The sequence below is a fragment of the Ostreococcus lucimarinus genome, chromosome 7 (genome assembly GCF_000092065.1).
Source record: "Ostreococcus lucimarinus CCE9901 chromosome 7, complete sequence".
NCBI lineage: Eukaryota > Viridiplantae > Chlorophyta > Mamiellophyceae > Mamiellales > Bathycoccaceae > Ostreococcus > Ostreococcus sp. 'lucimarinus'.
Window position 1 is genome coordinate 12461 of NC_009361.1, and position 25413 is coordinate 37873.

Consider the following 25413-nt stretch of genomic DNA (forward strand, 5'->3'; position numbering starts at 1 on the left):
AGACTGCTTACTACACGGACGGCGACACGCGCGCGACACGTCGCTCGCCGTCCCACGCGCCGTTCCGTCTTTACTCGGCGCGCTCGATCACGATGGCGACGACTCAAGAAGTGAAACTGTTCGGAAAGTGGACGTTCGATGACGTTGAGGTGCGTGCGCTCCATCCCGACGCCGCGCGACGCACGCGCGGCGACACACCGGCGGCGATGCCGATGGCGATCGCGGCGTTTTAGGGTCTTCGCGAGGGCGTCGCGCGACGCGATCGCGCGCGCGCTGCGCGTCGATGAGCGCTCAAAATGAACGATGAGACTGACGAACGCGCGTGTTGGATTACAGATCAACGACATCTCGTTGGAGGTTCGTCACCGAGACGAGCGATGCGCGCGAACGCGAGCGAGACGCGGGCGCGGAAGATGATTGGAAAACCCTGGCGCGTCCACGGACACGTCGCGGGCGCGCCCGCGCGGCGCGGCGCGCGACGAACGCGAGACGCAGACGCGGAGTGGACGAGGGGCGATATAAAGCATCGTTTCGCTCGCTCCCGTCGGCGTGGACGCTCGCGGAACGACGACGTCGTCGGTGCCGTAGCACGGGGCTTTTGACTGGGACGTCGCGCGCCTCGAGGACGCAACGGGGGAACTGCAGAATATGTCGTCGGGCGTGAAGCGACAACGTAGACGCGATCTCGAAACTGACCACACATCTGTTCGTCACGTCTCGCAGGATTACATTGCGGTGAAGCCGAAGTACGCGGTGTACGTGCCGCACACCGCGGGTCGATTCGCCGCCAAGCGTTTCCGCAAGGCGCAGTGCCCGATTGTTGAGCGCTTGGTGAACTCGCTCATGATGCACGGTCGTAACAACGGTAAGAAGTTGATGGCTGTTCGCATCGTGAAGCATGCGATGGAGATTATTCACTTGCTCACCGACCAAAACCCGGTGCAAGTGATCGTCGACGCCATCATTTACGCTGGTCCGCGCGAAGACGCGACGCGAATCGGTTCTGCGGGTGTGGTTCGCCGTCAAGCGGTCGATCTCTCCCCGCTCCGCCGCGTGAACCAAGCCATCTACTTGTTGACCACTGGTGCCCGCGAATCCGCCTTCCGTAACGTCAAGACGATTGCCGAGTGCTTGGCCGACGAGTTGATCAACGCCGCCAAGCAGTCGAGCAACTCTTACGCGATCAAGAAGAAGGACGAATTGGAACGCGTCGCGAAGGCTAACCGATAAGGGGTGAATCTTTCTGGCGTCGGAGACTATAGCTCATATACCGGTGTAAGAAGGAAAGGAAAATATAGCTTCAATAAACGCTTGCGTCGCGCGCGGAGTGATGCGTGTGCGAGGATTTCGATTTATTTCACTTCTAACTTTTGCTGATTATGCCAAGCAACAACGTCGTCGTACTTGAGCGCACCACCGAAACAATCGAGGGCAGAACCTACGGTGATGTCGACCATCCCTCGCCCAGCTGCTTTGACAAGTTCGAGATCGTCCAAGCTGCGTGCCCCGCCCGCGTACGTCACTGGAATAGGGCAGAATTCGCCGAGAAGTTCGACGAGTTTTAAGTCGATTCCCAGCTTCATCCCTTCCACATCCACGCCGTGAACTAAAAACTCATCGCAGCATTTCGCCAAACGCTCCATCGTCGACCCGTCCACGGCTAAATCGGTCCACTTTTGCCACCTATCCGTGACGACTTTGTACCGGCCGTCGGCGTCGTCCAAACGGCAGCTCAAATCGAGCACGAGTTTGTCCGCGCCGACCGCGCGAATCATCTCGCTCAGCGCGTCCTCGTTCAGCGCCCCGTCTCTAAATACATAGCTCGTCACGATCACGTGCGAAGCTCCCGCATCGAGCAACTCCGAGGCGTTCGTCGGGTTGACGCCTCCGCCGACTTGTAACCCGCCCGGGAACGCTCGCACCGCCTCTTTCGCCGCTCGCAACGTCGCCTCGTCTTTGCTCAGCAATATCGCGTGGCCGCCGTATATGCCGTCTCTTTTGTACATCTCAGCGAACGCCGAGCTCGGGGTTTCAGTCTCAAAATTCGTCGCCGGCGTCTCCGAACCCGCGTCCCCGGGGCGCGCATCTTTGAGCGTGCTGCCGACGATTTGTTTCACCTTGCCGTCGTGGATATCGATGCACGGACGAAACCGAACCGCGCGCGCGTGCGGCGCGAGCGCATTCACCGCGACGACGGTCGCCGCGCGCATGTCGAGCCAACACCGAACGCCGCCGCCGCCGACGACGACTTTGCCGCCGCGCCGCGACGAACAGTGCGTCCCGAAACGAACGCTCGCGAACGACGAGGGTTTAGAATTTATTATGTGCTCGTGTGTGCAAACACTCACAATACCTGCCACAAAAGTTCAATGCGCGTGCTCGTGGATCCGTGGATAAAAGACGACGGCGACGGCGTTGGCGACGGCGACGGCGACGGCGACGGCGTGGGCGATGGCGCCGACACACCGCGCCGACGCGCGCGACGGCGACGGCGACGCCGAGGGTGTCGGCGCCATGACGCCTCTCATGACGGTCACCGAGCGCACGCCGATCGGGATGAAACACTGGAAGTTTCACGACTGCCCGAGCACCATCGGCGCGAGCTCGGACGCCGAGGCCGTGGCGGCGTACGATGCGCACGACTTTCGTGCCGACGTCGTGGGCGGCGGTGACGACGTCGAGGCGCAGTGCGGTGATACGGCGACGTATTCGAGAGACGGGACGTTATTCGCGTGCGCGAACGGCGATACGGTGGAAGTGTACGACGCGAGCGTCGAACCTTTCGCGCTCGCCGCGACGCTCGACGGCTTGCCGGGAGCGAGCGCGTTGAACTTTTCGCCGTCGAAGACGTATTTGGCGATTTATCAGAAGCAAACCTCCACGGGAGCGTCAAAGGATACGAAAAACATGACGATATGGAACATAACAGGTTTGACGACGAACCGCGCGCCGCCGCGCAAAGTGTACGAAGTGTTCCAAAGGCAGTTTCTCAAAGCCGAGTGGCCGTACTTTCAGTTTAGCGACGACGACTCAACCGCGGTTCGGTGCGTGAGTAATGAGATTCAAATCATTCGTCCGGCTGAGGGATTCGACAGACATGCTCGACTTCGAGTGCCTTCTGTGGCGGTGGCGAAAATATCGCACGGATCGACGCCAAGAGTGGCGTGCTTCGTACCCGAAGTCAAGGGCGCGCCTGGATCGGTTCGCATCTACGAGCTCGCTCAGCACACAGAAGAGGGGGTGGTGGAGAACCCGACGCCGGTCGCACGTAAGTCTTTCTTCCGCGTCACTGAAGTAGATTTGATGTGGGCCCCAGATGGCTCCGCGGTGTTGATTCTAGGCTCGAGCGAAGTCGACGCGACAAACAAGTCTTACTACGGCGAGAGCTGCTTGCATTACCTCAAGGCGGATGGCTCTTTTGAGGGTGCGGTGCCGCTGAACAAGGAAGGACCCGTCCACGACGCGCAGTGGTCGCCTTGCAGCGACGAATTCGGTGTGGTTTACGGATACATGCCCGCGAAAGCGACGATTTATAAGGCGGCACAGTGTGAGCCCAAGTATGAACTCGGCGCGGGTCCGCACAACACGCTTCGATGGAACCCGTTTGGACGTTTCGTCGCTCTCGCCGGTTTCGGAAACTTGCCCGGTGACGTCAAGTTTTTTCAAAAGATGAAGGATGGTAAGTACAAACCCATCGGATCGACGCGGGCATCGTGTTCTGTGACGTTAGAATGGTCTCCGGATGGTCGAAGACTGCTCACGAGCACGATAGCTCCTCGCCTGAACGTCGACAACGGATGGAAAATTTGGAGGTACAACGGAGATTTGTTGCTCCACGAAGAGCGTGCGAAGATTTATGAGGCGACGTGGCGTCCAGTTCCCGACGGCACGTACGAAGATCGCCCGATTTCTCCCGCATCCAAGCGTGTGGAGAGCCAAGGCGGCGCGGTTTTGACGAATGCGTCGGAGGCCACAAAAGGGGCGTACCGTCCGCCGCACGCAGCGAAAACCGCGTACCGTCCGCCGCACGCCACGAGTGGAAGTGGTAACTTTAGTCTCGCCAAGGCCTCGGAAGAAGACATGAAGGCTGGAAAGTTTAAGGCGGCTGGCGCCAAGGAACCCGCCAAGGCGGACGCCGGCGTCCCGGGGGCGGGCGCGCAACTTTCAGCCGCGGCGGCTAAAAACGCAAAGAAACGAGCGGCGAAGAAACGCGCCGCGAGCGCAGCCGCGGCGTTAGAGAAACTTTAATTCGAGTTGAAATACTAATCCGAGTTGAAATCACATCGCATCGCCACCCTCGTCGTCGCGCCGCCCTCGCGCGTGGTGTTCGTTCTGCGCTCTGACTGCACTCCATATGTAAAACCCCGGTCGGTCGCGGACGGCAGTCGACGCGACGTTTGGAACGCTTTATGGCGACGTTTGGGTTTGCCCGCACGCCGCGGCGCACCGTACGCACCGTGGCGCCGCTGACGACGCGTGACGTGGACAACGAAGTCGTTTCGATCGCGCGACATGTCCTCGCGCGCTCCCACGGACGAACTCGCGGCGTTCTTGGACTACTTGCCGTCGCATCCACACGTCGGCGCGGGGGCTGCGTTGGACGATGGCTTAGAGGCGGACATATGGGATTCGATCGAGCTCGAACTCACGCGTGAAGTCGACGCGAGGACGGCGAACGATAATGGCGATCACAACGCGTTAGACGTCCGCGAAGGACGATCAACTCGAGGACGGGACGCGTCGACAAAGGACACGGCGAGAGGGACGAGAGGGCGTCGGCGAGCTTCGACGACTTCGAGGTCAAGGTCGCGCTCGTTGACCAAGCACACTCAGAAGGATGCGTTCGGACTCGTGAGAGGGGCTTATGAAACGGTGGAATCGAACGCGAGCGATGCCTCGGTGAACACCATGATGAAGCAACTCAACGATGCGCTGAACGCCGTCTCCGCCGGCTTGGGCGACGGTTGCCTCGCACAGATTTGGTTTGTTGAACGCGAAAATGACGACGTACTATTGCACACGGTGACTGAGTACGTGCGAGTGTGCAGTGAACATCGCTCGGATGCCCTTTGGGCGTTTCACCGCGGATGTACGTCGTTCATGTTGAACGTCGCGATCGCGGGCTCGGATGGTTTCACGCCTGGCTCGGGGGCGCCGGGACGCGTATTCGCGACGAATAGACCGGAGTGGACGCCATCGGTGCAGTGTTATCATCCATCGGAGTTTCCAAGAAATTCACTGGCGATCGAATGCGGGTGTTACAGTCAGTTGATCGTACCCGTGAACGCGAAACCGCAATCCACGACGCCGTTTGCGTTGCTTGAAATCACATTCCTGCATGTGTTGGACAACATGGGTTCGGTTTACTCGCACGTCGTTCGCGAAATGACCAACGCGGGATTACACACTCCAATATCCGAAACGTTAGCGCCGCCGCCGGTGCTGATGGATAAAATTGCCGGAGAAGTTGCACGGTTGAAGGTAGCGGAGACGCAAAAGGGCTTGCAGATGATATGCTCCCGTCTTGAAATTCCGTTTGCGCAAATTTGGATCCCTCACGACGTGGATGGCACTCTAATTTGCGTGGGGACACCTTATTATCAGAAGTCGAATCATTTTCTTCACTATAGGAACGCATCTATGAATCTCGCAATATCTCAGCACACCGGCTCCTTGTCCAAGGTTTGGAAAAACGGTTCCATGGTGTGGATGCATGATCTGAGCACGCTATCTCATCGCGACTTTCTTTTGAAGCATTCATGTGATTTACTCAAGTTGCAAGCGATGTGTATTTCGAAGATTGCGTTGAAAGGTGTGACATCAGGTCAACCACTTCAGGTGCTGGTAGAGATCTTCCTCGATCCCAGCCTCAAGTCTCCGCGCGATCAGGCAAAGACAGTGCAGTCGTTTTGGTCCTCGGTTGAGGCGGATTTGAACGCTAGTGTGGTGACGGATACCGACAAAACATGGCTCGAAGAGATGAAAAAGAACCAGACAGCTTCTTCAAGCGGGGCAAATCCGGATGCCGCCGGAACAGCATTGTGGGGTATCACCCTTGAGGTTTTGCAGCAAAACTTTCACAAGCATTTGAAACAAGCGGCGAGCGACCTCGGCGTCGGGAGCACAACGCTGAAACGAATATGCCGACAATACGGTATCCGTCGTTGGCCGCGAAGAAGTCTTAATAGCAAAAATGGTCATATGTCTGATATATTGGCAAAGAGTATCGCCACTGGCGCGACTATGAGCGACGACGGCGCTGGGGAGTCTGTCCACGGAGGCGCTAGTTGCGTGTCGCACACTTCAGAAATCGGCGCATCAGGTACACTACCCTCACAAAGCATAAAGTCTCACTCACTCAGAGATATCGCCACGTTTTCGCCGACAACATCGGAGAAAAATAAGAGAGCTCTCGAGCAACGCGTTCACCGAGGTGGCAATCTCGGCGCTTTTTGGCAAGGCGAAGGGGTGTCAAAAATGCAGCGCGGCATGAGCTGGCATGGGAACAATCAGGCGAGAGATGCGCTTGATTTTGACTTCCCAAATCGCTACGAGCAAAGCGTTCATGGTGTGTATAACTTTAATATGCCGCCACCACCGATGGACCAAAGTGTTCGAGGGGCGAGCACGTACAACGCCCTCTCCCTGGACGCGTCCGAAGAAATGGCGAGTTTTATCGATAAATTGGTTAAAGAACCTGAGAAAGAACCGGTGGTTGTTAAGGTACAAGTGCGTGATGTGCTCATACGAGTTCGATTGGTGACAAATGAGAGATATGTTGAACTCGTCGATGCGCTGACTGATTTGCTCGATCTACAAATGTCTTCGTGCAAGCTCAAATATCAAGACGACGAGCAAGACTGGTGCTTGTTGCGTAATCAAGAAGATTTCGATGAGTGCTGGGCTTTCTGTACGCGACGTGGTTCGTCGTGCACGATGCGTGTAAAATTGACGATCGAAGAAGGAGTTGAGACAAAATCTCTATTCAAGCCGCAGCGCGCGCGAGCTGAAGTGCCGGACGCACAGGCGAAACCAATATCCGTAAAAGCAAGTGTTGGCGAAGACGTGCTACGATTCAAGTTAACGACAGAGATGTCGTGCGATGACATCGTAGCCAAGCTCAATCTCGCAGAAAATTCCTCTCAAAGTGTCACTTTGTGCTATCAAGACGAGGACGAGGACTGGATTCGACTCGGCGGTGACTATGACTTAGCTGAGCTTCGGCACGTCGGCAGCGCCACGGGAGCGCTTAAACTGCAAGCAAACTATTAGTGTTTTTGTATTGTACAAAAGTTTTTCTGTAGAAATGCACTCGCTGTTCTGTCTCAATCTTCTCACAATGTCTTACACAAACGTGAGCGGCGCTGAAACGCGGAGCGGCTAAGGCTGCTGAAGAAAAGCTAAGGCTGCGAGCAAGACGATCTGCACCACGAAACCGGGAGCTAACGATGGATCGGGCAATAAGTTCGAGTACATCAGGGTCTTACGCGCGCCCTCGCCGACGGCATCGAGCAAACCAGCGTACTTTTCGCTCTCGTACTCCAAACCGCCTTCATCTATGAGCGCCGGGAATCCACCAGGGACGTATCTAACGTCCGTGTACCCAGCTTGCACGAGCTCGTACGCCGCGCGCAAGCTCAACGAATCTCCACGGTCGCTGACAGCGGTTGAACCATTGAGTGGGGCGATGTCGAGATCGCCCCCTCGCAAATCGACGAGGACGACGGCGTCCCGGCGATTTTTCGTCACCTCAGCCACGACGTCTACGAACGCGACGTTGCGTTCCTTCAGCCCACCCTTGATGGCCAAGAAGTACCCACTCGCGCGTCTCAACACGTTTTCCATGGGCACTAAATACGGTGCGCTCTTCGTTCCCACCAGCCTCCACTCCGCGTGTTCGAGCGGTTGTCTCACGTCGACGACGACGCCTCTTCTCTTCCCCGACAACATCTCCGCCACCTCGTTCGCCGTCGCCGCGCGCACCTTTTTACTCTTCACCAGCGTTTCGTATATCTCACCGTATTTCGGGCTTCCCGGTCCCTTTCCCGGGATAACGCTCGACGCCGACGTCGACGTCGACGCCCGCGTCGTCGTCGCTCTCGCCATCTTCTTCGTCTTGGTCGTCGTTCGTCGTCGTTCGACGCCTCGAGGCGAGTTCGACCTCGCCGTCGACGCGCTCGACGCGCGCATCGTCTTCGTCTTCGTCGCGCGTCGCGCCTCGCGCGTCGCGCCTCGGTGCGCCGCGGAGTGGTTCGACGCCGACGCATCCGTCGCGGCGTGACGTCGACCCACATCGCGTCGCGTCGCGACTCTGTCCGACGCGCGCGCGCTCGAACATGGTCGCGACGCCCGAGGAGACCAACGTCGGCGATCGTCTGAGCGATTTCGTCCGCGCGCTCGACGACGAGCGGCGCGCGCGCGGCGCGAGACCGGCGGTTGAGGTGCGATGCGACTTTTCCTGCGCCCTCGCGCTCGACGCGGGGAAGGCGAATCGAACGATACAGACCGTGCCGGGGACGTTCGCGAGGGCGGCGATGAAACCGTTCGAGGCGATGAAATCGCTCGTCGCGCGCGCGGAGAACGCGGGAGATAAGAAGACGACGCTCGAGGTGCTGCGAGACGCGCGCGGGTGCTTTCGGCCGGGGACGCTGACGCTCGTGCTGGCGCCGCCGGGACACGGGAAATCGACGCTGTTGAAATCGATCGCGGGAGTGAACCCGCTGCCGATCGAGGGCGAGATCACGTACAGCGGGCTGACGAAGAACGAGCTCGAGGCGAAAGGGGTGTCACTGCATAGGTTGTGCGAATACGTCACGCAGCTCGACGAGCACCTGCCGTACTTGACGGTGAAGGAGACGGTGCAATTTTCTCATGAAAACGCGTGCCACGTGCCGAGTGATGCGGAAGGGAAGGCTGCTTACGACGATAAAGTGGACAAGGTGATCAATCTATTAAATTTGGACGGATGCAAGGACACGATAATTGGTAACGATCTCATCAGAGGCGTGTCTGGCGGGGAGAAGAAGCGCGTCACCATCGCCGAAGCGATGGTGAAAAATGCGCAAGTTTTGTGCATGGATGAGATCTCTACCGGTCTCGATGCGGCGGTGACGTACAACATTGTAGCTGGTTTGAAGGAATGGGCGTCTCGAACGCAAGGTACGGGCATCATTGCTCTCCTCCAACCCACTCCCGAGGTTGTCTCGCTGTTCGACGACGTTCTCCTTCTCAAGGAAGGTGCAACGGTGTATCACGGTCCTGTGGATAACGTCGCTACCTACTTCAAAGGCTTGGGATTCGCCCCACCCGCTGTCAACTCTGGCGCCGATCTCGCCGATTGGTTGATCTCTTTGCTCGTTTCACCCACGGAAACGCTGTTGCGCGCCGGAACGCAACCGTCCGACGCGATTCCCACAAACGTTGACGCCATGGTGAAGTCGTGGCAATCCACGCAAGCGTACGAGTCGAGCATTAAATCGAAGTGTACACCAGCCGACATCGAACTGAATACGCCGTTTGCCAAGAATCAGTATTCTCTCAGTTACCCTCGCTCATTCGCCGATCACTTCAAGTCTGTGTTCAAGCGACAGGCCCAAGTGACGCTGCGGAACAAGCTCTTCTTGCAAGCGCGCATCTTCGGTGCGTGCGTAACGTCACTCATCCTAGGTTCGGTATGGTTTGACTTACCGCTCGAACGTGGGTTCGAAAAGCTTGGTATGCTGCTCTTCTGCATCTTGCACATCTCCTTCTCAAACTTTTCTGAACTGACGTTCAGCGTCGAGCAAAAGTACGTCGCATTCAAGCACTTGGACGCGAAACTTTTCCCCGAGCTATCTTATCTCGCGTCATGGGCCCTGGTGCATCTTCCGATTGCTATCGTGGAGACTCTCATCTTCAGCTGCGTGCTGTATCCAATGGTTGGCTTGAACTTAGCTTTCAAACAATGGGGCTTTTTCTACTTGCAGTTGGTGCTCGCAAACGTCGCGATGGCGTCCTTCTTCCGCGTCATTGCGTTGGTATCTCCGACGATGGAAGTCGCACAAATCTACCCGGGTCCATTCATCGCAGTTATGATCCTCTTCGCTGGTTTCTTGATCAGCCCGGAGCTTATGGGAGGTTTGGAGTTCATGTACTGGGTTTCGATTTTCGCCTACTGCTTGCGTTCGCTATGTCAGAATGAGTTCCTGTCGGGTCACTACAACGTTTTAGTTCCGAACGACCCGATCACGGCAGCAACGTTCGTGGCCAATAATCCGCAGTACAGCTCAACCTCGATGGAGAGCCTTTGTCGGCAAAATTTGATCACGCCGTGCTCAAACATGGGAGAAATCATTCTGGACACGATTGGCATCACCAAAGATACCTCTTACAAATGGGCCGGTCCGGCGTTTTGTCTCGGATTTTTTGCTCTCACCTTTGCCGTTGGATTGCGCACACTGCACACAACCCGCATTCAACGTAATATCGGGTCCAGTCGCGCCGAAGATAAAGCTCAAAACGATGAAGAAGTTATTCAAATGATCGACGTCGCGGCCGCCCAAAAGGCGATGGATTTTACCGCCATGGCCATATCGTGGAAAGATCTGTGCTACACCGTTGAAGTGGCAGCGGCGACCCCCAAAAGTGGCGCCATGGATGACAGCACAACAGACAAAAAAGAGAAAACCGTGTCAAAACAACTGTTACACAATATTTCATCCGCTGCACAACCGGGTCGCATGCTCGCTCTCATGGGGAGCTCAGGCGCGGGCAAGACAACCCTGCTCGACGTCATCGCTGGTCGCAAAAACACAGGGCTTATCTCTGGAGATATCAAGTTGAACGGACATAATGTGAAAAAAGAAACATTTGCCCGCTTGACTGCGTACTGCGAGCAAATGGATTTGCACAACGAGTTCACTACGGTGCGCGAAGCGCTTGAATTCAGCGCCAAGCTTCGCTTGCATCCGTCCATCTCCGATGAAACTCGCGTTGCGTTCGTCGATGAAGCGCTGGAGATTTTAGAGCTTAACTCCATCGCCCACAGAATGATCGGCACGTCTGGAAGTGACACCGGGTTGGCCCCAGGACAGCGCAAAGTGCTCACGGTGGCGGTTGAGCTGGTGTCAAACGCTCCCGTCTTCTTTTTGGACGAACCTACATCCGGACTGGACGCTCGCAGCGCGTTGATCGTCATGAAGGAAGTTAAGAAGGTGGCTGCGTTAGGGCGTACGGTTATCAGTACCATCCACCAACCCTCGATGGAGATATTCTTGATGTTCGATGACATGCTTCTTCTCCAGCGGGGCGGCTATCAAGTATACTTCGGCGAACTCGGGAAGGGAGGCTCGACCATGGTGAATTACTTGCAATCGCTGAAAATGGCTCTTCCGCTTCCATCGGGTATGAATCCGGCGAGCTGGATGCTCGACGTTCTCGGTGGCAGCGACTCGAGCGGCGGAGCCTCGAGGAAGAAAGGTAGCATGAAGCGCAGTGCCAGTGGCATCGCCCTCGACGGCTTGCTGCTTGATCAAAAATTCATGTCTAGCGCCGAGGGTCAGGCTGCGATGAAGTTGGTGAACGCCATTAGTGAGCAAGGAGCGGATGAAAAAATGTTTAGTTTCGATTCTCCGTACGCTAGAACGTTCAAAACGCAACTTTTGGCGATCCTTTCGCGTGCGAACAAGTCGCAATTGCGCGATGTCGGCTACAACTGCGGACGCATCAGTATCCTCACAATCTTGTACATTCTCTTTGGCGTCATTTACCTCGACTTGAAGATTACAGATGAAGCTGGAGTGCAATCTATGGTAGCGTGCGTGTTCATGACGACGATTTTCACTGGTATTATTTGCATGAACAGCGTCATGCCAGTGCGAGTTCGGGAGCGAGCGGTGGCATTCCGCGAGCGCAGCTCGTACATGTACGACGCTATTCCATTCTCTTTGGCGACGGCTATCATTGAAGTCCCTTGGATCGCAATCATCAGCTTAGTCACCGTGATTCCGATGTATTTCCTCGTCGGTATGATTCCAACCGCACAGCGTCTCTTTTTCCATATCCTCGTCAACTTCTTGGTATCGTTCACGTTTTTGAGTTTTGGTCAAGCCATCGCGTGCATGTGCTCCACCATTGAAACTGCGCAGGCGGGCACTTCGGCGTTCATTCCCATCGCGTTCTTATTCGGTGGTTTGTACTTGCCCCTTCCGCAGATTCCAGTCTACTGGCAGTGGGCTTATTACATCAATCCTGTGGCGTACGCCATTCAATCCGTCGTCGCGCCGCAGTTCGAGCGACGCGGGTGCTCTGGCCCATACCCCAGCGGCAACTGCCCGACGATTCAAGCGTTCCGAGGCTCTTACTTTGAAACCATCGACACTTTAACGTACGTCGAACAAAAGTATGAGATCAAGTTCTCAGAACGCTGGATCTCGTGCGGCTACCTCTCCATCTTCGCCTTCGGCATGCAGTTCGTCCACTCCCTCTTTTTCAAGACGAGCAACGTCGTGAAGCGATGAGGCGCGAGCGCGACGAGTTCGCGCCGATCGCGCCGATCCCTAGACCACACACGTTCATTCAGCTTACCCAATGCAATCAATCTAGTTCATCACGCGTTCGAACGCCGCGTTGCTCCGCGGCACGAACCGCAGACGAGTCCCCCGTCTGCGCGTGGGCTCGTCCAGCTTTGCCGGCGCAACCGGCGCAACCGCCGCCTCACAACGCGCCGACGTGTGTCGTGCGCTCGGCGTCGGCGAATCGATCGCGGTCGGGGGTGAGCGAGGGAATACGACTCATCCTCCATCGCGTCGTCGGCCTTTTTACGTCGTCGTCGTCGTCGTCGCCGTCGCCGACGTCGTCCGGACGCGCATTCACGGACCTTGCTTCCCCTCTCGAGACGTCATGAGCGTGAACGCGACAGCGGCGATCGATGGGACGTCGAGCGCGAAGACGAACGCGAGCGATGGCGGACACTCTGATTCTGCTGCGGTCGCGAGGAGGTGAGACGACTCGTCTCGACTCGAACGCGACGATGGAATAGAAACCGCCCCGTCGACGGACCTCGCGAGCCCGCGCGAAGCGAAGAGGCGACTGACCGATTACCGTGGTCTCCTTCGAAACGACTCGTGCGAACGAATAGATTGCAAAGCGAATTGATGAGCCTGATGACGAGCGCCGATAGTGGCATCTCGGCGTTTCCAGATGGCGATAACATTTTTTCCTGGGTGGGGACCATCGAGGGCGCGCTCGGGACGTGCTACGAGAACCTCAAGTACAAGCTGTCGCTGACTTTCGCGAACGATTACCCATTCAAGGCACCGACGGTAAAATTTGAGACCCCATGCTTTCATCCGAACGTCGATCAGTACGGAAACATTTGCTTGGACATTTTGAAAGAAAAGTGGAGCCCGGTGTACAACGTGAGAACGATTTTGTTGAGCATTCAGTCGTTGTTGGGCGAACCGAATAACGATTCGCCGCTCAACGTCGCCGCGGCGCAGCTCTGGGCGCAACCTGAGGAGTACAAAAAGGTGCTACTGAAGAAATACAAGGAAGATTCGATGTAAGGCGGCAGGTCAGAGAGCACTAGCGCGTGGGACGACTTCCAACTCACGATTCGCGCCGAGGTCGCTTTGCGGCGCTCAGCCGAGATGGTATGCGTGAGCCACGCCACGCTGCGCGAATACTAGGCGACGTTGGACGTCGTGTCGAGTCACGCGATGTAACATTCATCATATCCCACAACCATCCCACAACCAAAACCGCGTAAATCGCCACGCTCCTGCGTCTGCAACTGCAAACCTCGACTGGCGCCCGCGATGGAGACGAGCTTGCGTTACGACACCACCTCGCGTTCGCTTTCGCTCTTCGCCAAGGAAAGATTCACGAATTCGGAAGACGTCGTTCTCACGGTACGCATCGCGATGAGACGCATTCCAACGACGCATTCCGACGACGACGCGCTCGTCGCAATCCGCTGACGCACCGACGCCTTCTTCTCGCGCGCAGGTTTCTGGGAGTCTAGACACTCGCGATGGGCGCATGGACGGTAAAGCACACGTGCGCAAACGACTTTTCTCCCCGGCGAAGTCCTCGCCGCTCGTACCCGATCGCGCGGACATCGGATTGACGTACGAGACGAAGCTGGACGACGTGCGCTACGGCGCGCGGGCGCGCAAAACCGTGGACGTGTCGCCGTCGAAGGATGGGATGAGCACGGTGACATTGAGAGGCGGGGTATCGTACGGGGTGAAACGTTCTAAGCCCTTGATCGAGGGTACGATAGAACTCACGCACAAGGTGTTCAACTTTCAAGAGGACCAAGACTTGCGCTTGCGTGTCGGGTACGATTTGGTGAAGCGGGAACCGTACGCACATATTCGCGAAAACAACTGGAGTTTCAAGACTGATTTCCAAAAGAGTTGGAGCGTGTACTATGACTTGTAGTATGTAATCACAAGATGTGCGAGATGGTTATTAAAAGCGATATAACAACTTACTGTACAAGGCGCGATATATAAATTTTTCCGGAGTCAGGCGGGCGGGCAATTCACGAAAGAGCGAACAAATCGAACCAATCGGCCCTGGAATATGATTGTTTATTGTCGTTTGAAAGCGTGTCACTTTCACGACGCTGCTGCGGCTGAAAAACCCCAAAAGTCGTCGTCGTTTGCGCCGTTTGAGTTGAACGTTTGACGCGGCGTCTTGGCGCGCTTTGCGATCCGCGTCGCTTTCGGATTTTTATCCAAGACGCGCCGCTGATGCGAAGTTCTTTGCTGTACAGAGTGCGGTATGAGTGTCGGTGATTGCGGAGGGAGAGGGAGGCCCGGCAAACCTATGGACGCGCTACGAACGCTTTCCCACGGAGTGCGTTCTCGTTCTGGCGTATTCCTTTCATCCAGCTGTGGCGAATCATCACTGCCAATCATGCCTTTAGACTTCACCGTGGCCACATCGAACTCTTTTACAGCTTCTTTTCTCAGCTCGTCCACTTCAGCCATCGGACGCTTCATGGCGACCGTCTGCGGGGCAGGCTTTCGCTTCGTCGTCACCTTGGCCGTTTTTTGAACTCTCAGTCGCGACGGATTCCTTTGAGCCTTCGAGCCATCTAAAGTCTGCGAACGCTTAATGATATCCCCGACCGCATCGAGTAGTACAGCTGTTTCTAATTCATGATCGCTATCCTGAGGATCGTTTTCGTCGACTCTGTTGGCGGAATACGTTAAAAACTCGAGCAACGCGTCTTGGCGATGCGATATTTTCATTCGTTCCGAGTACTCTAGCTCTGCGAGCGTCTTATGGCAGTCTTCCGGCTTGAAAATGCTCTGCAAACCATCTTCGTCGCTCGCCTCCATCTCGCCTCTCGGTACGACGAGCACACCCGAACGCGACGAAATGAAAATCTTCTGCTCGCCCGTGCGCAAACACTTGACGCCGAGCGCGCACTTTAACTCCGCTCTTCGATCGCAATGGCGAGACATGAGATCCCAGAGTCCGTCTGGACCGAGTGCATCTATCATAGGCTTGACATACGGGCCCGGAAACCCACGAAGAGCTTTCAATTCTAACGATTCTGCGTCGACGAGGAGGTAGTCGGCGTCACCGCCCAAACCTTCGCGCAGTCTATTCGCCATGCTCGCGTTGCGCTCCTGCGAATCGTGTTCATCCATCGACTTCCCACCCGATTGTGGATGAAACAACATCTTGTTCGCCCATTCCAGCTTACTCTCCACGATCTCACGCAAATCTCCTTGAGTCGCGGCGACGCGAACTTGCACCGTCCCGAGCACGACTTGTTGCTTAATGGCCTCCTCCGCGTTTGTAAATACGTACGCGGTCTCGCTGAACGTTCGCGCGCTATCGGTGACGTAGGCCACGCGCAAACACTTGTCGCACCCCGATTCCCGCTTCGCAGGACGTCGGTTCATGCTCAACGACGCTCCACGGCGCGCGTCGAGACCAACAGCCTCGCGCAATTACACACCCCGCGCACGCCCGATGTTTTCGATCGCGCGCGCCGCCGCCGCCGCGCGCGACGCGTCAGAGTCCGGGCGCGACGCTGGTATCGTCTGTCGTCGCGCTGCGATCGTCCGCGCGACTTCGGGATGCTGTATCCGACGCCATGTGCCGCGAGATCGTTCGCGCGCGCCGACCGCGTCTCCGCGGACGGTTTTCGGAGACGGGCCTGCGTCTCGGTTCGCAAACCTCCGATCGGGTTCCAGGCACCCGAGGCGCGCGCAGTCCGGCGACAGATTTTTCATCCCTCGGCGCGCGCGAAATCGGTCGGTCGGTGGGTGCCGGATTTCCGGATTCCCGTCGACGTCCTCGCGCGGACGTCGTCGCGCGGACGTCGTCGTCGTCGTCGTCGTCGTCGTCGCGAGGCGCGTCGCGGCAGTGGAAGACGCGAGCGCGACGCGAGCGCGACGCGAGCGCGACGCGAACCGACGCGAACCGACGACGGTCCGCGCCGCCGCGATCGAACGGCGCGGCGCGACCGAGGCGCGCGCGCGGCGGTTTGCGTTTGATTTGGAATCTCGTCGTTCGTTCGCATCGACGCGCGAGTTTCGTCGGGTTGAGGGCGCGAACGCGGACGACGCGCGAGCGAGGGACGTTGGATGAACGGAGGAATGAGCGATCGACGCGTGATCGCGCTTGAAGATGGTTGGGGGAACATGGAGGTGCGTCGACGGACGATTTGGAATCAAACGCTCGAGGACGCCGAGAGCTCGCGAGGCGCGGGAGAAACGAGACGTACTGACGAGATCGTGACGTTTGACGACGCGCAGGATGGTATCATGAAACTTAGACGCATTCTAGATCAGGAGGATGCGGAATCGTTCACGTCGGAAGAGTACATGAATCTTTACACGTGCGTAGGACGACGCGTTGACCGCTCGCGGGGCGGTTGGGGGCGCGCGCTCGCGCGCTCGCGCTCAAAGACCCCCCGAAACAAGTGGCGCGGTGATCGCATGGACTGACGCAATCCAACAACATTTACACGTTCTTGCAGGACGATTTACAACATGTGCACGCAGAAGGCGCCGTACGATTTTTCCGAAGAGTTGTACAAGCGCTACGAGGCCGCGTTTAACCAATACATCAACTCAAAGGTTTTACCGGCGCTCGTGGAAAAAAAGGGAGAGTACATGCTGAGAAGCTTGATGAGTCGATGGGAAAATCACAAGATAATGGTTCGCTGGCTGTCTCGGTTCTTCAACTATCTCGACAGATACTACGTCCAGCGCCATCACTACGCGACACTCAATCAAGTCGGCGTGGGTTGCTTCCGAAGACTGGTGTACGAAGAAATCAAGCCGAGCATGAAGACGGCGGTGTTGGCCCTCATAGACAAAGAGCGAGAAGGAGAAAAAAGTGATAGAGGTCTCATCAAGAGCATCACGTCAATCTTCGTCGAGATGGGGTTGGGTACGATGGACGCATACCAAAACGATTTCGAAAACGACTTGCTCACGCACACATCATCATTTTACACTCGCAAGGCGACGCAGTGGATCGCTGAAGACTCGTGTCCGGCGTATCTCATCAAAGCGGAAGAGTGTTTGCATAGCGAACGCGAACGTGTGCAACAATACTTGCATCAGAGCACCGAGTCGAAGTTGATATCAAAGGTTGAGCAGCAGCTCCTCGAGCAGTACGAAACTGAGCTGCTGGAAAAGGAGAATAGCGGTTGCGCAGCGCTCTTGGTTGACGACAAGAAGGAGGACCTAGCCCGCATGTTCCGTCTCTTTAGCTCGGTACCGAAAGGATTGGCGCCGATAGCTCAGATTTTCAAAACGCACGTTCAAAAAGAAGGGATGAGCCTGGTGAATTCCGCCGAACAGGCGGCGGCGGCGATGAAAGGGAACAAGGAAAAGCCGACGACGTCTACGTCGATTGAACAGGTCTTTACTCGAAGTGCGATCGACCTGTACGACAAATATAGTGGTTATGTGAACGATTGCTTTGGTTCCAACGCACTCTTCAACCGCGCGCTCAAGGAGGCTTTTGAATACTTCTGCAACAAGGGCATCGGTGAAATCTCGACGGCGCAGCTACTCGCAGATTTTGCGGATAAGCTGTTGCGAAAGGGTGGGAGCGAAAAGTTGAGCGATGAGAAGATGGAAGAGACGCTGGATAAAGTTGTGAAGCTCTTGGCATACATCAGCGATAAGGATATGTTTGGGGAGTTTGCTAGCAAAAGGCTTTCTCGACGCCTGTTGCAAGACACGTCTGCGAGTCAGGATTATGAGCGCTCCATCTTGAGTAAACTCAAGACGTCGTGCGGCGCGCAGTTTACATCGAAGATGGAGGGTATGGTGAATGATGTGCAGTCTGCGCGAGACACTCAAGATGTGTTTGAGAGATGGGTAGACGAAGACGCTGCTAATCGCAAGACTTGCATCGATTTCAACGTCACCATCTTGACGCACGGTTTCTGGCCTTCATGGAAGCCCATCCAGGTGGAGCTGTGTGACGAGTTCGCGCAGTGTGTGGAAACGTTTCAAACTTTCTATGATGCTAAGATGAGCCAAAGAAAGCTCACGTGGGTGCATCAACTCGGAGCAGTCGTGCTAAACGTCAAGTACGAAGCCAAGACTATAGAAATGCACATGCAAACGCCCCAATGCTCTGTTTTGTTGCTCTTTCGGAATGAAAAAGAGCTGTCGATGCAAAAGGTCATAGAAAAGACAAAAATGCCAGCTGATGCCGTGAAGCGAGCGCTCTATTCGCTCTCGTGTGCCAAGTATAAGATTCTGAACAAGTCCCCCGAGGGCAAGACGGTGAATCCCGAAGACGTCTTTTCGTTTAACGAAAAATTCACCGATCGTTCGCGACGCATCAAGATTGCATTGCCACCTCCCGATGAGAGAAAAGCTACGATTGAGAACGTCGTACAAGATCGCCGTCATGCCATCGATGCAGCCATCGTGCGAGTGATGAAGACTCGCAAGGCGTTGGCATACAACGAGCTCGTCGTCGAAGTCGTGAACCAACTCCAACAGAGCTTCCTCCCGGAAGCAAAGATGATCAAAATGCGAGTCGATGACCTCATCAACAAGGAATACATCATGCGCGACGAAGAAAACTCGCAAGTTTTCAAGTACATCGCCTAGTTAGTTTACTGCAAATGAGAGATACGCGGCGCAACACTTGTTTTCAATCAAGGACGTTCGTAACAAATTACAACTCGGTCCGCTCTGTCTCCCTCCCCCATACTAATGTGTCTAACAAGTCCTCTCGCACGCTCAAAGAGTGACGTGGTTGGGGCGCTTGTACTTGATGATCGTCTTGGAGGCCTTGCTCGGGTGACGAGTCACCTTGGTCACGACCGGGAAGGACAAGTCGTCTTGAATGAACTGGCGCGTGTTCTCGCGGCGAACATCCTTGTCGGCAACCTCCGCAATCTTAATGATTTGCAAGCACGAAGCACGCACACGGTGGCGGGAAGCCATTTCCTCGTAGAGCGCATCCACCGCCGCGTTCATCGTCGTCTCGCGGTACTCCTTATACGAGTTGTGGTAACCCGTGCGGGACTGGTAACGGATCCAGATGCCGAAGTTCTTCACGGTCGTCGTGTCCGCCTCAAAGATCTATTCGTCATTGTGAACGAATCAACACTCGTCAGTCTCTCATTCCGCGTTTTTCATCGTCGCGACGCGCGTTTAACACGATTCGCGTCGCTCAAAGTCGCGTTCGCGTCCGCGTCCCGCTCTAGGGCTTTCACCCATCCACAAAGACGCACCTCGTTGCACGCGATGATTTGGCCGTTCGCCTTCTTCACCTTCTTGAGGCGAGACATGAAGTACCAGAACTTCGATCGCGCCTTGACGTCATCGAGCGCCCACAACTTCATGCGGAACACCTCCGGCTCGGGGTGCGCATCGGTCGGCACGTGTCGGCCGACGACTTGGTATTGGTGGTACTGCGTCGAGCAATCATTCGCGCGTTTTCTCGTCAGTCGATCGTTCGTCGAGCGCTTCGATCGCGCGCATCGCGAGCATGAAATTATCTTCCCCCGAACGCGCCGCCGCGCGCGCGACGTCCGCGCGCGCGTCCCACCGCGCGCGCGTCGTCCCATCGTCCCGTCGTCGCCCGTAGGGTTTCGCCGCGATCGCTCCGTCCGACGCTTTCGCGTCTCGCGTCGCGCGCGCCGCGCCGCGCGCGCCGCGCGTCGCGCGCGCGCGTCATCGTTTTCGCATCTCGCGCTGTCCACCGCGCGCGCCACGCACCCTAATTTTCGCCATCGTTCGCGACGCGTCGAGTAAAGAGGTCGATGGCGCGGCGCGATGGCGCTCTTCACCGCGGGGCGAGCGACACACGGACCCTCCGGGTATCACACACGCCACCAGACACCCCCCGAAACGGCCGACGCCGACGCGCGCGCCGCACGCGGCGACGCGCGCCGGCGACGCGCGCGCGATGTCGCACGTCTCGGCGCGCGCGGCGATGCGGTCGTCGTCGACGTCGACGGCGACGAGGACGAGGACGAGAACGACGCGCGCGCGCGGAGGGGATCGCGCGGCGCGCGGGGACGGTGGAGGAGGCGCGATTGCGACGGTCGAGCGCGGTTCGGCGCGCGCGACGACGCTCGGAACGCGCGCGCGACGGCGAGTCCTCGCGCGCGGGACGGCGTCGAGCGGAGACGAGGGACGAGAGCTTCGAAGACGCGCGGCGGCGGCGGTGGGGCGAGCGGCGGCGGCGAACGCGAGCGCGAGCGCGTCGGCGAACGCGCGGCGACCGAGAGTGGACGATGGAACGCGCGATGGAGCGGTCGGGGACACCGCGTTCGAGCGGTCGGGGGGATTACTGTACGTGCGAAATTTCTTTGAACCCGAGACGTTCGAGCGCGTGGCGGCGGAGTGCGAAAAATTGCGCGCGAGCGTGACGCCGGAAAATAGAGCGTGCGCGCGGCAGAGGCTGGGTGTCATGGTACCGTCGGATAATTTCGTGCACGAAGCCTGCGTGGCGAGCTCGGTTTCTGATCGCCTGCGATCGTTATTGCTCGGTGAAAATGACGACGCGGGTGCGTTGGTCGCCGGCGACGTACCCGTGGAATTCAGAGTGTACCCCGTCGGCGGGTCGATGGACTGGCATAAAGACGTCGCGTTGTACACGAAACCGCAGTATGAAATAGTATTCACGGTGACAAACACGAGTGATAGTACGACGGAGTGGGAAGATGAGAGAACTGGAATGCGTTACGGCGGCTGGACCGAGCCAAACTCGGTCATCATCGTTCGCGCGGATGGCGCTCCGCACAGAGTGACGGGCGTGACGAGAGGTGAGCGTTCGATCATCAAGTTCGTGCTCACGCAAACGCTGGAGAAGACGGATGATTTCTTTGATAACCTTCTCATCTACACGTAGTCAGTTAGTGGCTAAACAAGTTGTTGTATAATACAGTTTAGCGAGGCATCCGAAATGCCAAGTATCGCCGAACCCATCGCTCGTAATCCTCGCGTATGATCTCCCAAATCGCGAGAGACAGCTGCTCTTTCTTCGTCGGAGGGTGAATCATCGTCTTCACTACTGTGTTTCGCAGGGCGATGTTCGATTTTTTGTTCACGCCAGCGGAGTGACGCCAAATCGCCGACTTTGTTCGATCTGCGACGTCGATGGAGTCACCAAATCCGAATCGCTCGCCAGCTTCAACGATTCTAAGCCTGACCGCGGGTGCTTGCAAGACGTGTTCTACGCAACTCGACACGTGGAAGTCTACGGCGGCGATCGGTATGTCGTCGCGGCGCATGAAACCACCCCACGTCTTGGCTGCATCCGTTGCTTCTCGCGCGGCGTCGAATGCGAGTTCGAGATACGAAAGCCACGGCGACTTATCGTCAATGATTTCCGGATTGCGCAGCTCGTCGTACTCGAGCGGTACATCATTACTTTTTGCCGTCTGCTTGAACCGATTGAACCATACGTGCGAAAAACCGTGTAACATGGCGACGTCTCCGGGCATTCCGCCAAAGTGCGCACGAATCATCAAAGCCTGAACGACGGTGGCCTCGGCCGCCGGCAACGCGGCCTCGACGTCATTGAGCGCGAGCATGCCACTGGCTGAATCGCCAGCGACGCCGTACGAAACGCTATCTTTGATGCGGATAGCCGCCATTTCGCCAGCTATACGAGCCACCGCGGCGCGCAACGCGTCCGTCGGCTCGAATCCTTTGCTCGTCGCGCACATGAGCCACGTCAACAGTACGACATCTGGATGCAGGATAGCATCTTCTAATGAAATGATCACGAGTCTACGGACGCATTCGATGAGCGCTTGCGGGTCTAAACACATGTGCATGGCTACGCGCGAAGCAGCAGCAGCGCGACCTCGCCTGATATTCTTCTGCAATGCGGATTTGATCACGCTCAACTTGAGCTGTTCGCCATCTGCACTCGCTCGACTCGCGCGAACTTCAGCGTACTCTTTCGCGTCCCGTAACGCTTCGCGCAACGCGTTCTCTTGATCTGGACCATCGTCGCTCGCGACGTCCGTCATCAACTTTAGCGTCGTCGAACACGTCGTACCGCTCGCCAATTTCTCTTTAACCACGACTTGACTCGCCCACTTCGCCGAAGATTCCGCCTTAATAGATTTCCCCAACGACAACGACACGTCCCAACGTGAACGCGCCGCGTCGTAGGTCAACAAAAATATGCGCTCGCGCTCGCGCTCGCGCTGCGCCGCCATCATGCTCGCGAAGGCGTTCGTCGCCGGTTTTGGTTTTGTCGCCGGCTGTTTCTCGGCAACCTCAGCATCGCTGTCGCCATCCTCTCGACGTTCACGTATAATGCACGTCCCGACGTGAGATTCCAAAAGCATCTTGGCAACGTTCTTTGCGCATAAAGGACACCGTTCGAATCGCGACGATGAATCCGTGGAAGTTCGCGCCTTCTTCGCGCCGTCCGCCGCGCTCGGCGTCTTAACAGCCGGTGCAAAATACGCGGCGATGCTCCCTCGTTTATGCGTCATCGCCCGAGACGCGCGCTCACCGCGAGTTCACAGTGTTCGTCGTCACCTCTCGCACACTCACTCGTATCGCCTCGCTCAATCCTTTCGCGTCGTGCAACGACTTCGTAATCAAGATTTGAACTCTCGCGATGGCGTCCTTGGGTTCGATTTTCGACGTCGTCGCGGCGTGGCCTCCGATCTTCTTGCGCGATATGGGAAAGTCGTTCGCGCGCGTCTCCCTCGAGCGTTTCATCGACGCGCGACGCGCGGACGAGTGAAGTCGGTGCGCGAGGCGCTGAGTTGTTTTGATTTGCTCGGGCTATCACAGCTATCGCGCTACTTCTACAGTTCTACTCTTTTCCTTCTTTTCCTTCTTTTGCTTCTTCTCCTTCTTGTCCTTCTTCTCCTTCTTCTCCTTCTTCGCCTTTTCGTTTTTCCGACGCGCGTCGTTCTTCGCAACGTCGTCGTCGTCGTCGTCGCCGAAGTCGGTTCGTCTGACGCCCGTCCACTCGCTCTTCAACACGCCTCTGCCGCCGAGACCTCGCTTCGTGCCCTTGGCGACGTTTGTTTCGTGCGCGGATTTAAATAAAGCCTCTTGATCGTTCTCGGTGAATCCCTTGCCGCGCTTAGCGCGATCGGCGCCGTCTTCGTCGTCCGCGGCGCCGTCGTCGTTCAAGTCGCGCTCGCGTTTCGAGCCGACCAAGCCGCCCCAGGCGAAACCCGCGCGCGTCCACCAATCGCTGAGTTTGGTGCTCAAAGACTTTTCACCCTCGTACGACACGCCCGAAGGTCTCACCGTCGTTTCGACCGCACCTTCGCCGTCGGATTTGCGCTTTTTCTTGTCCTTCTTAGACTTTTCCTTTGGCTTTTTCTTCGTCTCCGCGGCGGCGGGCGCCGACGCGCTCCCGCGTTGAATCCCATACTTGGCCAACTGTTCCGCCTCAAACTTTGCGATGCGTTCGAGCTTACCCACGCGCCCACCGAACGTGGATCCGCGATGATTATCCTCCGCCAGCTCTCGCATGAGCTGCAAATCGCTCTTCGATCCGCTAAACGCCACGCCGTCGCGTCCCGTCGCCGTCCCCAGTCTCGCCGCGACTTCATCCTCGCTCGAATCCTCGCTCTCGCTCGAGTCTCCATCGCGTCCCGACGTCGACGTCGACGACGTCGTCTTCCCATCCTCCTCGCCTCCGACGACGCGCGCAATCTTGCTCGCCGCGTTCGCGTACGTCCCCTCCCACCACTTTTCGTCCCACGCGTACCTCGTCTTCCTCTTCCCCACGCCCGCGTTATCCTCGCGCTTCACCACCTCGATCGCCTCCGCGCGTCCGTGTCGTCTTTTCCCCAGTCCATCGCCCCTGTCGCGCGCGCGGGGTCGTTCGCGCGCCGTCAGTCTCCGCTCTTCTCTTCGGGGTCGGGCGTCCCGCCGCCGGTCGTCGGTCGCGTCGGTCGCCTCGGTCGTCGGTCGCGCGCACTTGGACCATCCCATCGCGCGCAGCACGCGCTCGCCCATGCCGCCGTACGACTTCGCCCCCGGCGCGGCGTCGTGCGTCGGCACCTTCATCGCGTCGTCGCCCGCGCGCGTCTCTGCGGGCAACCGTACCCTGTACGCGAGTCGCCGTCGCCGGCAACCCCCCTGCGCCGCACCTCGCAGCGCGCTGCACGCGCGAGCGTCGCGAGCGAAACCCGAGACGCGCGTCGCGAGCGATGTTTAACGCGATGCCGCGCGCGTCGCTCTCGCCCGCGTCGTCCTTGTTCACCTCGCCTCGCGTCGGCGTCGATTCGGACGTGTCTTTGACGAGTGTTGTGGATAACCACCATCGGCGGGCGCGCGTCGTCGGTCGTCGCGCGCGACACGTCGCGCGCGCGTCCGAGGTCGACATCGACGCTGGTAAGTACATGCTCGAGCGCGAGGACTATCTGTTCGTCGATTGCCGTTCGTGGAAGGAGTACGACCGCTCGCACATCACAAAGCCGCCGGCGAAAACAATCAACGTGCCGCTCGCGCAGGACGCGAGCGTGGAGGATTGGGTGAAAGCCGCGCGAGAAAAGACGCGACCTGGTATGAAATTGTTGATCGTCGACGCCGATGGGGCGAGAGTGGCGGAGTTGGTAAGCGGGCTCGAAGCCGCGGGCTACACGAACGCAGTCCCGGTGGCGGGCGGCTACGCGGCGTGGACCGCCAAGTACACCACGTTCGGGCGTAAAGTGCCACCGAAAGGGAAATTCGTGAGTACGGGGAAGGAGGCGTTGAAGAGCGGGTTGGATCTCGATCCCAACGTCGCGAGCGCGTACGAGGAAAACTGGGGTCGAGCGCCGCCGAAGTACGGCGAGGAGGCCAAGTCGGACTGAGACCACATTCGGCCGATCGCGCGTGTAATTAAAGCATTGATGTCAGAAACGTACATTTCAGAAATAACCTTCGCCTGCGCTCGGCGTCGTTTCGTGGAGGACGGTTCGCCGCCGTCCGCGTCGCGCGTCGCGCG

At 57.4% G+C, this 25413-nt stretch overlaps 15 protein-coding genes across 15 annotated transcripts; 9 read left to right on the forward strand and 6 right to left on the reverse strand.

The window, feature by feature from the left end:
* Positions 1-92: 92 nt before the first annotated feature.
* On the forward strand, positions 93-1230 carry RPS5 (Ribosomal protein S5, component of cytosolic 80S ribosome and 40S small subunit; the record flags this gene model as incomplete). The annotated part of the gene is made up of 3 exons (XM_001418545.1): positions 93-149; positions 337-357; positions 724-1230. The coding sequence occupies 3 exons, from the start codon at positions 93-95 to the stop codon at positions 1228-1230; spliced, it is 585 nt and encodes a 194-aa protein (XP_001418582.1).
* Positions 1231-1352: 122 nt separating this feature from the next.
* Positions 1353-2210, reverse strand: OSTLU_35464 (predicted protein; the record flags this gene model as incomplete). Its single annotated transcript, XM_001418771.1, has 1 exon — positions 1353-2210. One exon carries the CDS (start codon positions 2208-2210, stop codon positions 1353-1355), a length of 858 nt encoding a protein of 285 aa, XP_001418808.1.
* A 346-nt stretch (positions 2211-2556) lies between these two features.
* Positions 2557-4248, forward strand: OSTLU_35270 (predicted protein; the record flags this gene model as incomplete). Its single annotated transcript, XM_001418546.1, has 1 exon — positions 2557-4248. One exon carries the CDS (start codon positions 2557-2559, stop codon positions 4246-4248), a length of 1692 nt encoding a protein of 563 aa, XP_001418583.1.
* An 852-nt stretch (positions 4249-5100) lies between these two features.
* On the forward strand, positions 5101-7272 carry OSTLU_24740 (predicted protein; the record flags this gene model as incomplete). The annotated part of the gene is made up of 1 exon (XM_001418547.1): positions 5101-7272. One exon carries the CDS (start codon positions 5101-5103, stop codon positions 7270-7272), a length of 2172 nt encoding a protein of 723 aa, XP_001418584.1.
* Positions 7273-7380: 108 nt separating this feature from the next.
* OSTLU_92960 (predicted protein) lies at positions 7381-8106 on the reverse strand (the record flags this gene model as incomplete). The annotated part of the gene is made up of 1 exon (XM_001418772.1): positions 7381-8106. The coding sequence occupies one exon, from the start codon at positions 8104-8106 to the stop codon at positions 7381-7383; it is 726 nt and encodes a 241-aa protein (XP_001418809.1).
* Positions 8107-8552: 446 nt separating this feature from the next.
* Positions 8553-12497, forward strand: OSTLU_35308 (ABC(ABCG) family transporter: pleiotropic drug; the record flags this gene model as incomplete). The annotated part of the gene is made up of 3 exons (XM_001418548.1): positions 8553-10202; positions 10281-10601; positions 10662-12497. The coding sequence occupies 3 exons, from the start codon at positions 8553-8555 to the stop codon at positions 12495-12497; spliced, it is 3807 nt and encodes a 1268-aa protein (XP_001418585.1).
* A 618-nt stretch (positions 12498-13115) lies between these two features.
* OSTLU_7340 (predicted protein) lies at positions 13116-13526 on the forward strand (the record flags this gene model as incomplete). The annotated part of the gene is made up of 1 exon (XM_001418549.1): positions 13116-13526. A coding segment is annotated over one exon (411 nt), but the record flags the coding sequence as incomplete, so codon positions are not given.
* Positions 13527-13796: 270 nt separating this feature from the next.
* On the forward strand, positions 13797-14424 carry OSTLU_35457 (predicted protein; the record flags this gene model as incomplete). The annotated part of the gene is made up of 2 exons (XM_001418550.1): positions 13797-13889; positions 13987-14424. The coding sequence occupies 2 exons, from the start codon at positions 13797-13799 to the stop codon at positions 14422-14424; spliced, it is 531 nt and encodes a 176-aa protein (XP_001418587.1).
* A 788-nt stretch (positions 14425-15212) lies between these two features.
* On the reverse strand, positions 15213-15611 carry OSTLU_35591 (predicted protein; the record flags this gene model as incomplete). Its single annotated transcript, XM_001418773.1, has 1 exon — positions 15213-15611. A coding segment is annotated over one exon (399 nt), but the record flags the coding sequence as incomplete, so codon positions are not given.
* A 993-nt stretch (positions 15612-16604) lies between these two features.
* On the forward strand, positions 16605-19128 carry OSTLU_50090 (predicted protein; the record flags this gene model as incomplete). Its single annotated transcript, XM_001418551.1, has 3 exons — positions 16605-16655; positions 16764-16846; positions 16988-19128. The coding sequence occupies 3 exons, from the start codon at positions 16605-16607 to the stop codon at positions 19089-19091; spliced, it is 2238 nt and encodes a 745-aa protein (XP_001418588.1). The 3' UTR covers positions 19092-19128.
* Positions 19129-19223: 95 nt separating this feature from the next.
* RPL18a (Ribosomal protein L18a, component of cytosolic 80S ribosome and 60S large subunit) lies at positions 19224-20222 on the reverse strand (the record flags this gene model as incomplete). Its single annotated transcript, XM_001418774.1, has 3 exons — positions 19224-19568; positions 19721-19900; positions 20208-20222. The coding sequence occupies 3 exons, from the start codon at positions 20220-20222 to the stop codon at positions 19224-19226; spliced, it is 540 nt and encodes a 179-aa protein (XP_001418811.1).
* Positions 20223-20904: 682 nt separating this feature from the next.
* On the forward strand, positions 20905-21345 carry OSTLU_32421 (predicted protein; the record flags this gene model as incomplete). Its single annotated transcript, XM_001418552.1, has 1 exon — positions 20905-21345. One exon carries the CDS (start codon positions 20905-20907, stop codon positions 21343-21345), a length of 441 nt encoding a protein of 146 aa, XP_001418589.1.
* Positions 21346-21360: 15 nt separating this feature from the next.
* Positions 21361-23197, reverse strand: OSTLU_32422 (predicted protein). The gene has a single exon (XM_001418775.1). It carries the CDS (start codon positions 22946-22948, stop codon positions 21383-21385), a length of 1566 nt encoding a protein of 521 aa, XP_001418812.1. The 5' UTR covers positions 22949-23197; the 3' UTR covers positions 21361-21382.
* A 58-nt stretch (positions 23198-23255) lies between these two features.
* OSTLU_92965 (predicted protein) lies at positions 23256-24491 on the reverse strand (the record flags this gene model as incomplete). The annotated part of the gene is made up of 1 exon (XM_001418776.1): positions 23256-24491. One exon carries the CDS (start codon positions 24489-24491, stop codon positions 23256-23258), a length of 1236 nt encoding a protein of 411 aa, XP_001418813.1.
* Positions 24492-24826: 335 nt separating this feature from the next.
* On the forward strand, positions 24827-25279 carry OSTLU_15975 (predicted protein; the record flags this gene model as incomplete). The annotated part of the gene is made up of 1 exon (XM_001418553.1): positions 24827-25279. One exon carries the CDS (start codon positions 24827-24829, stop codon positions 25277-25279), a length of 453 nt encoding a protein of 150 aa, XP_001418590.1.
* Between the last annotated feature and the right edge of the window lie 134 nt (positions 25280-25413).

Coding starts and splice junctions, on each gene's coding strand:
- OSTLU_32422 (XM_001418775.1), bottom strand. CDS start 22,948: ATGACGCATAAACGAGGGAGCATCGCCGCGTATTTTGCACCGGCTGTT.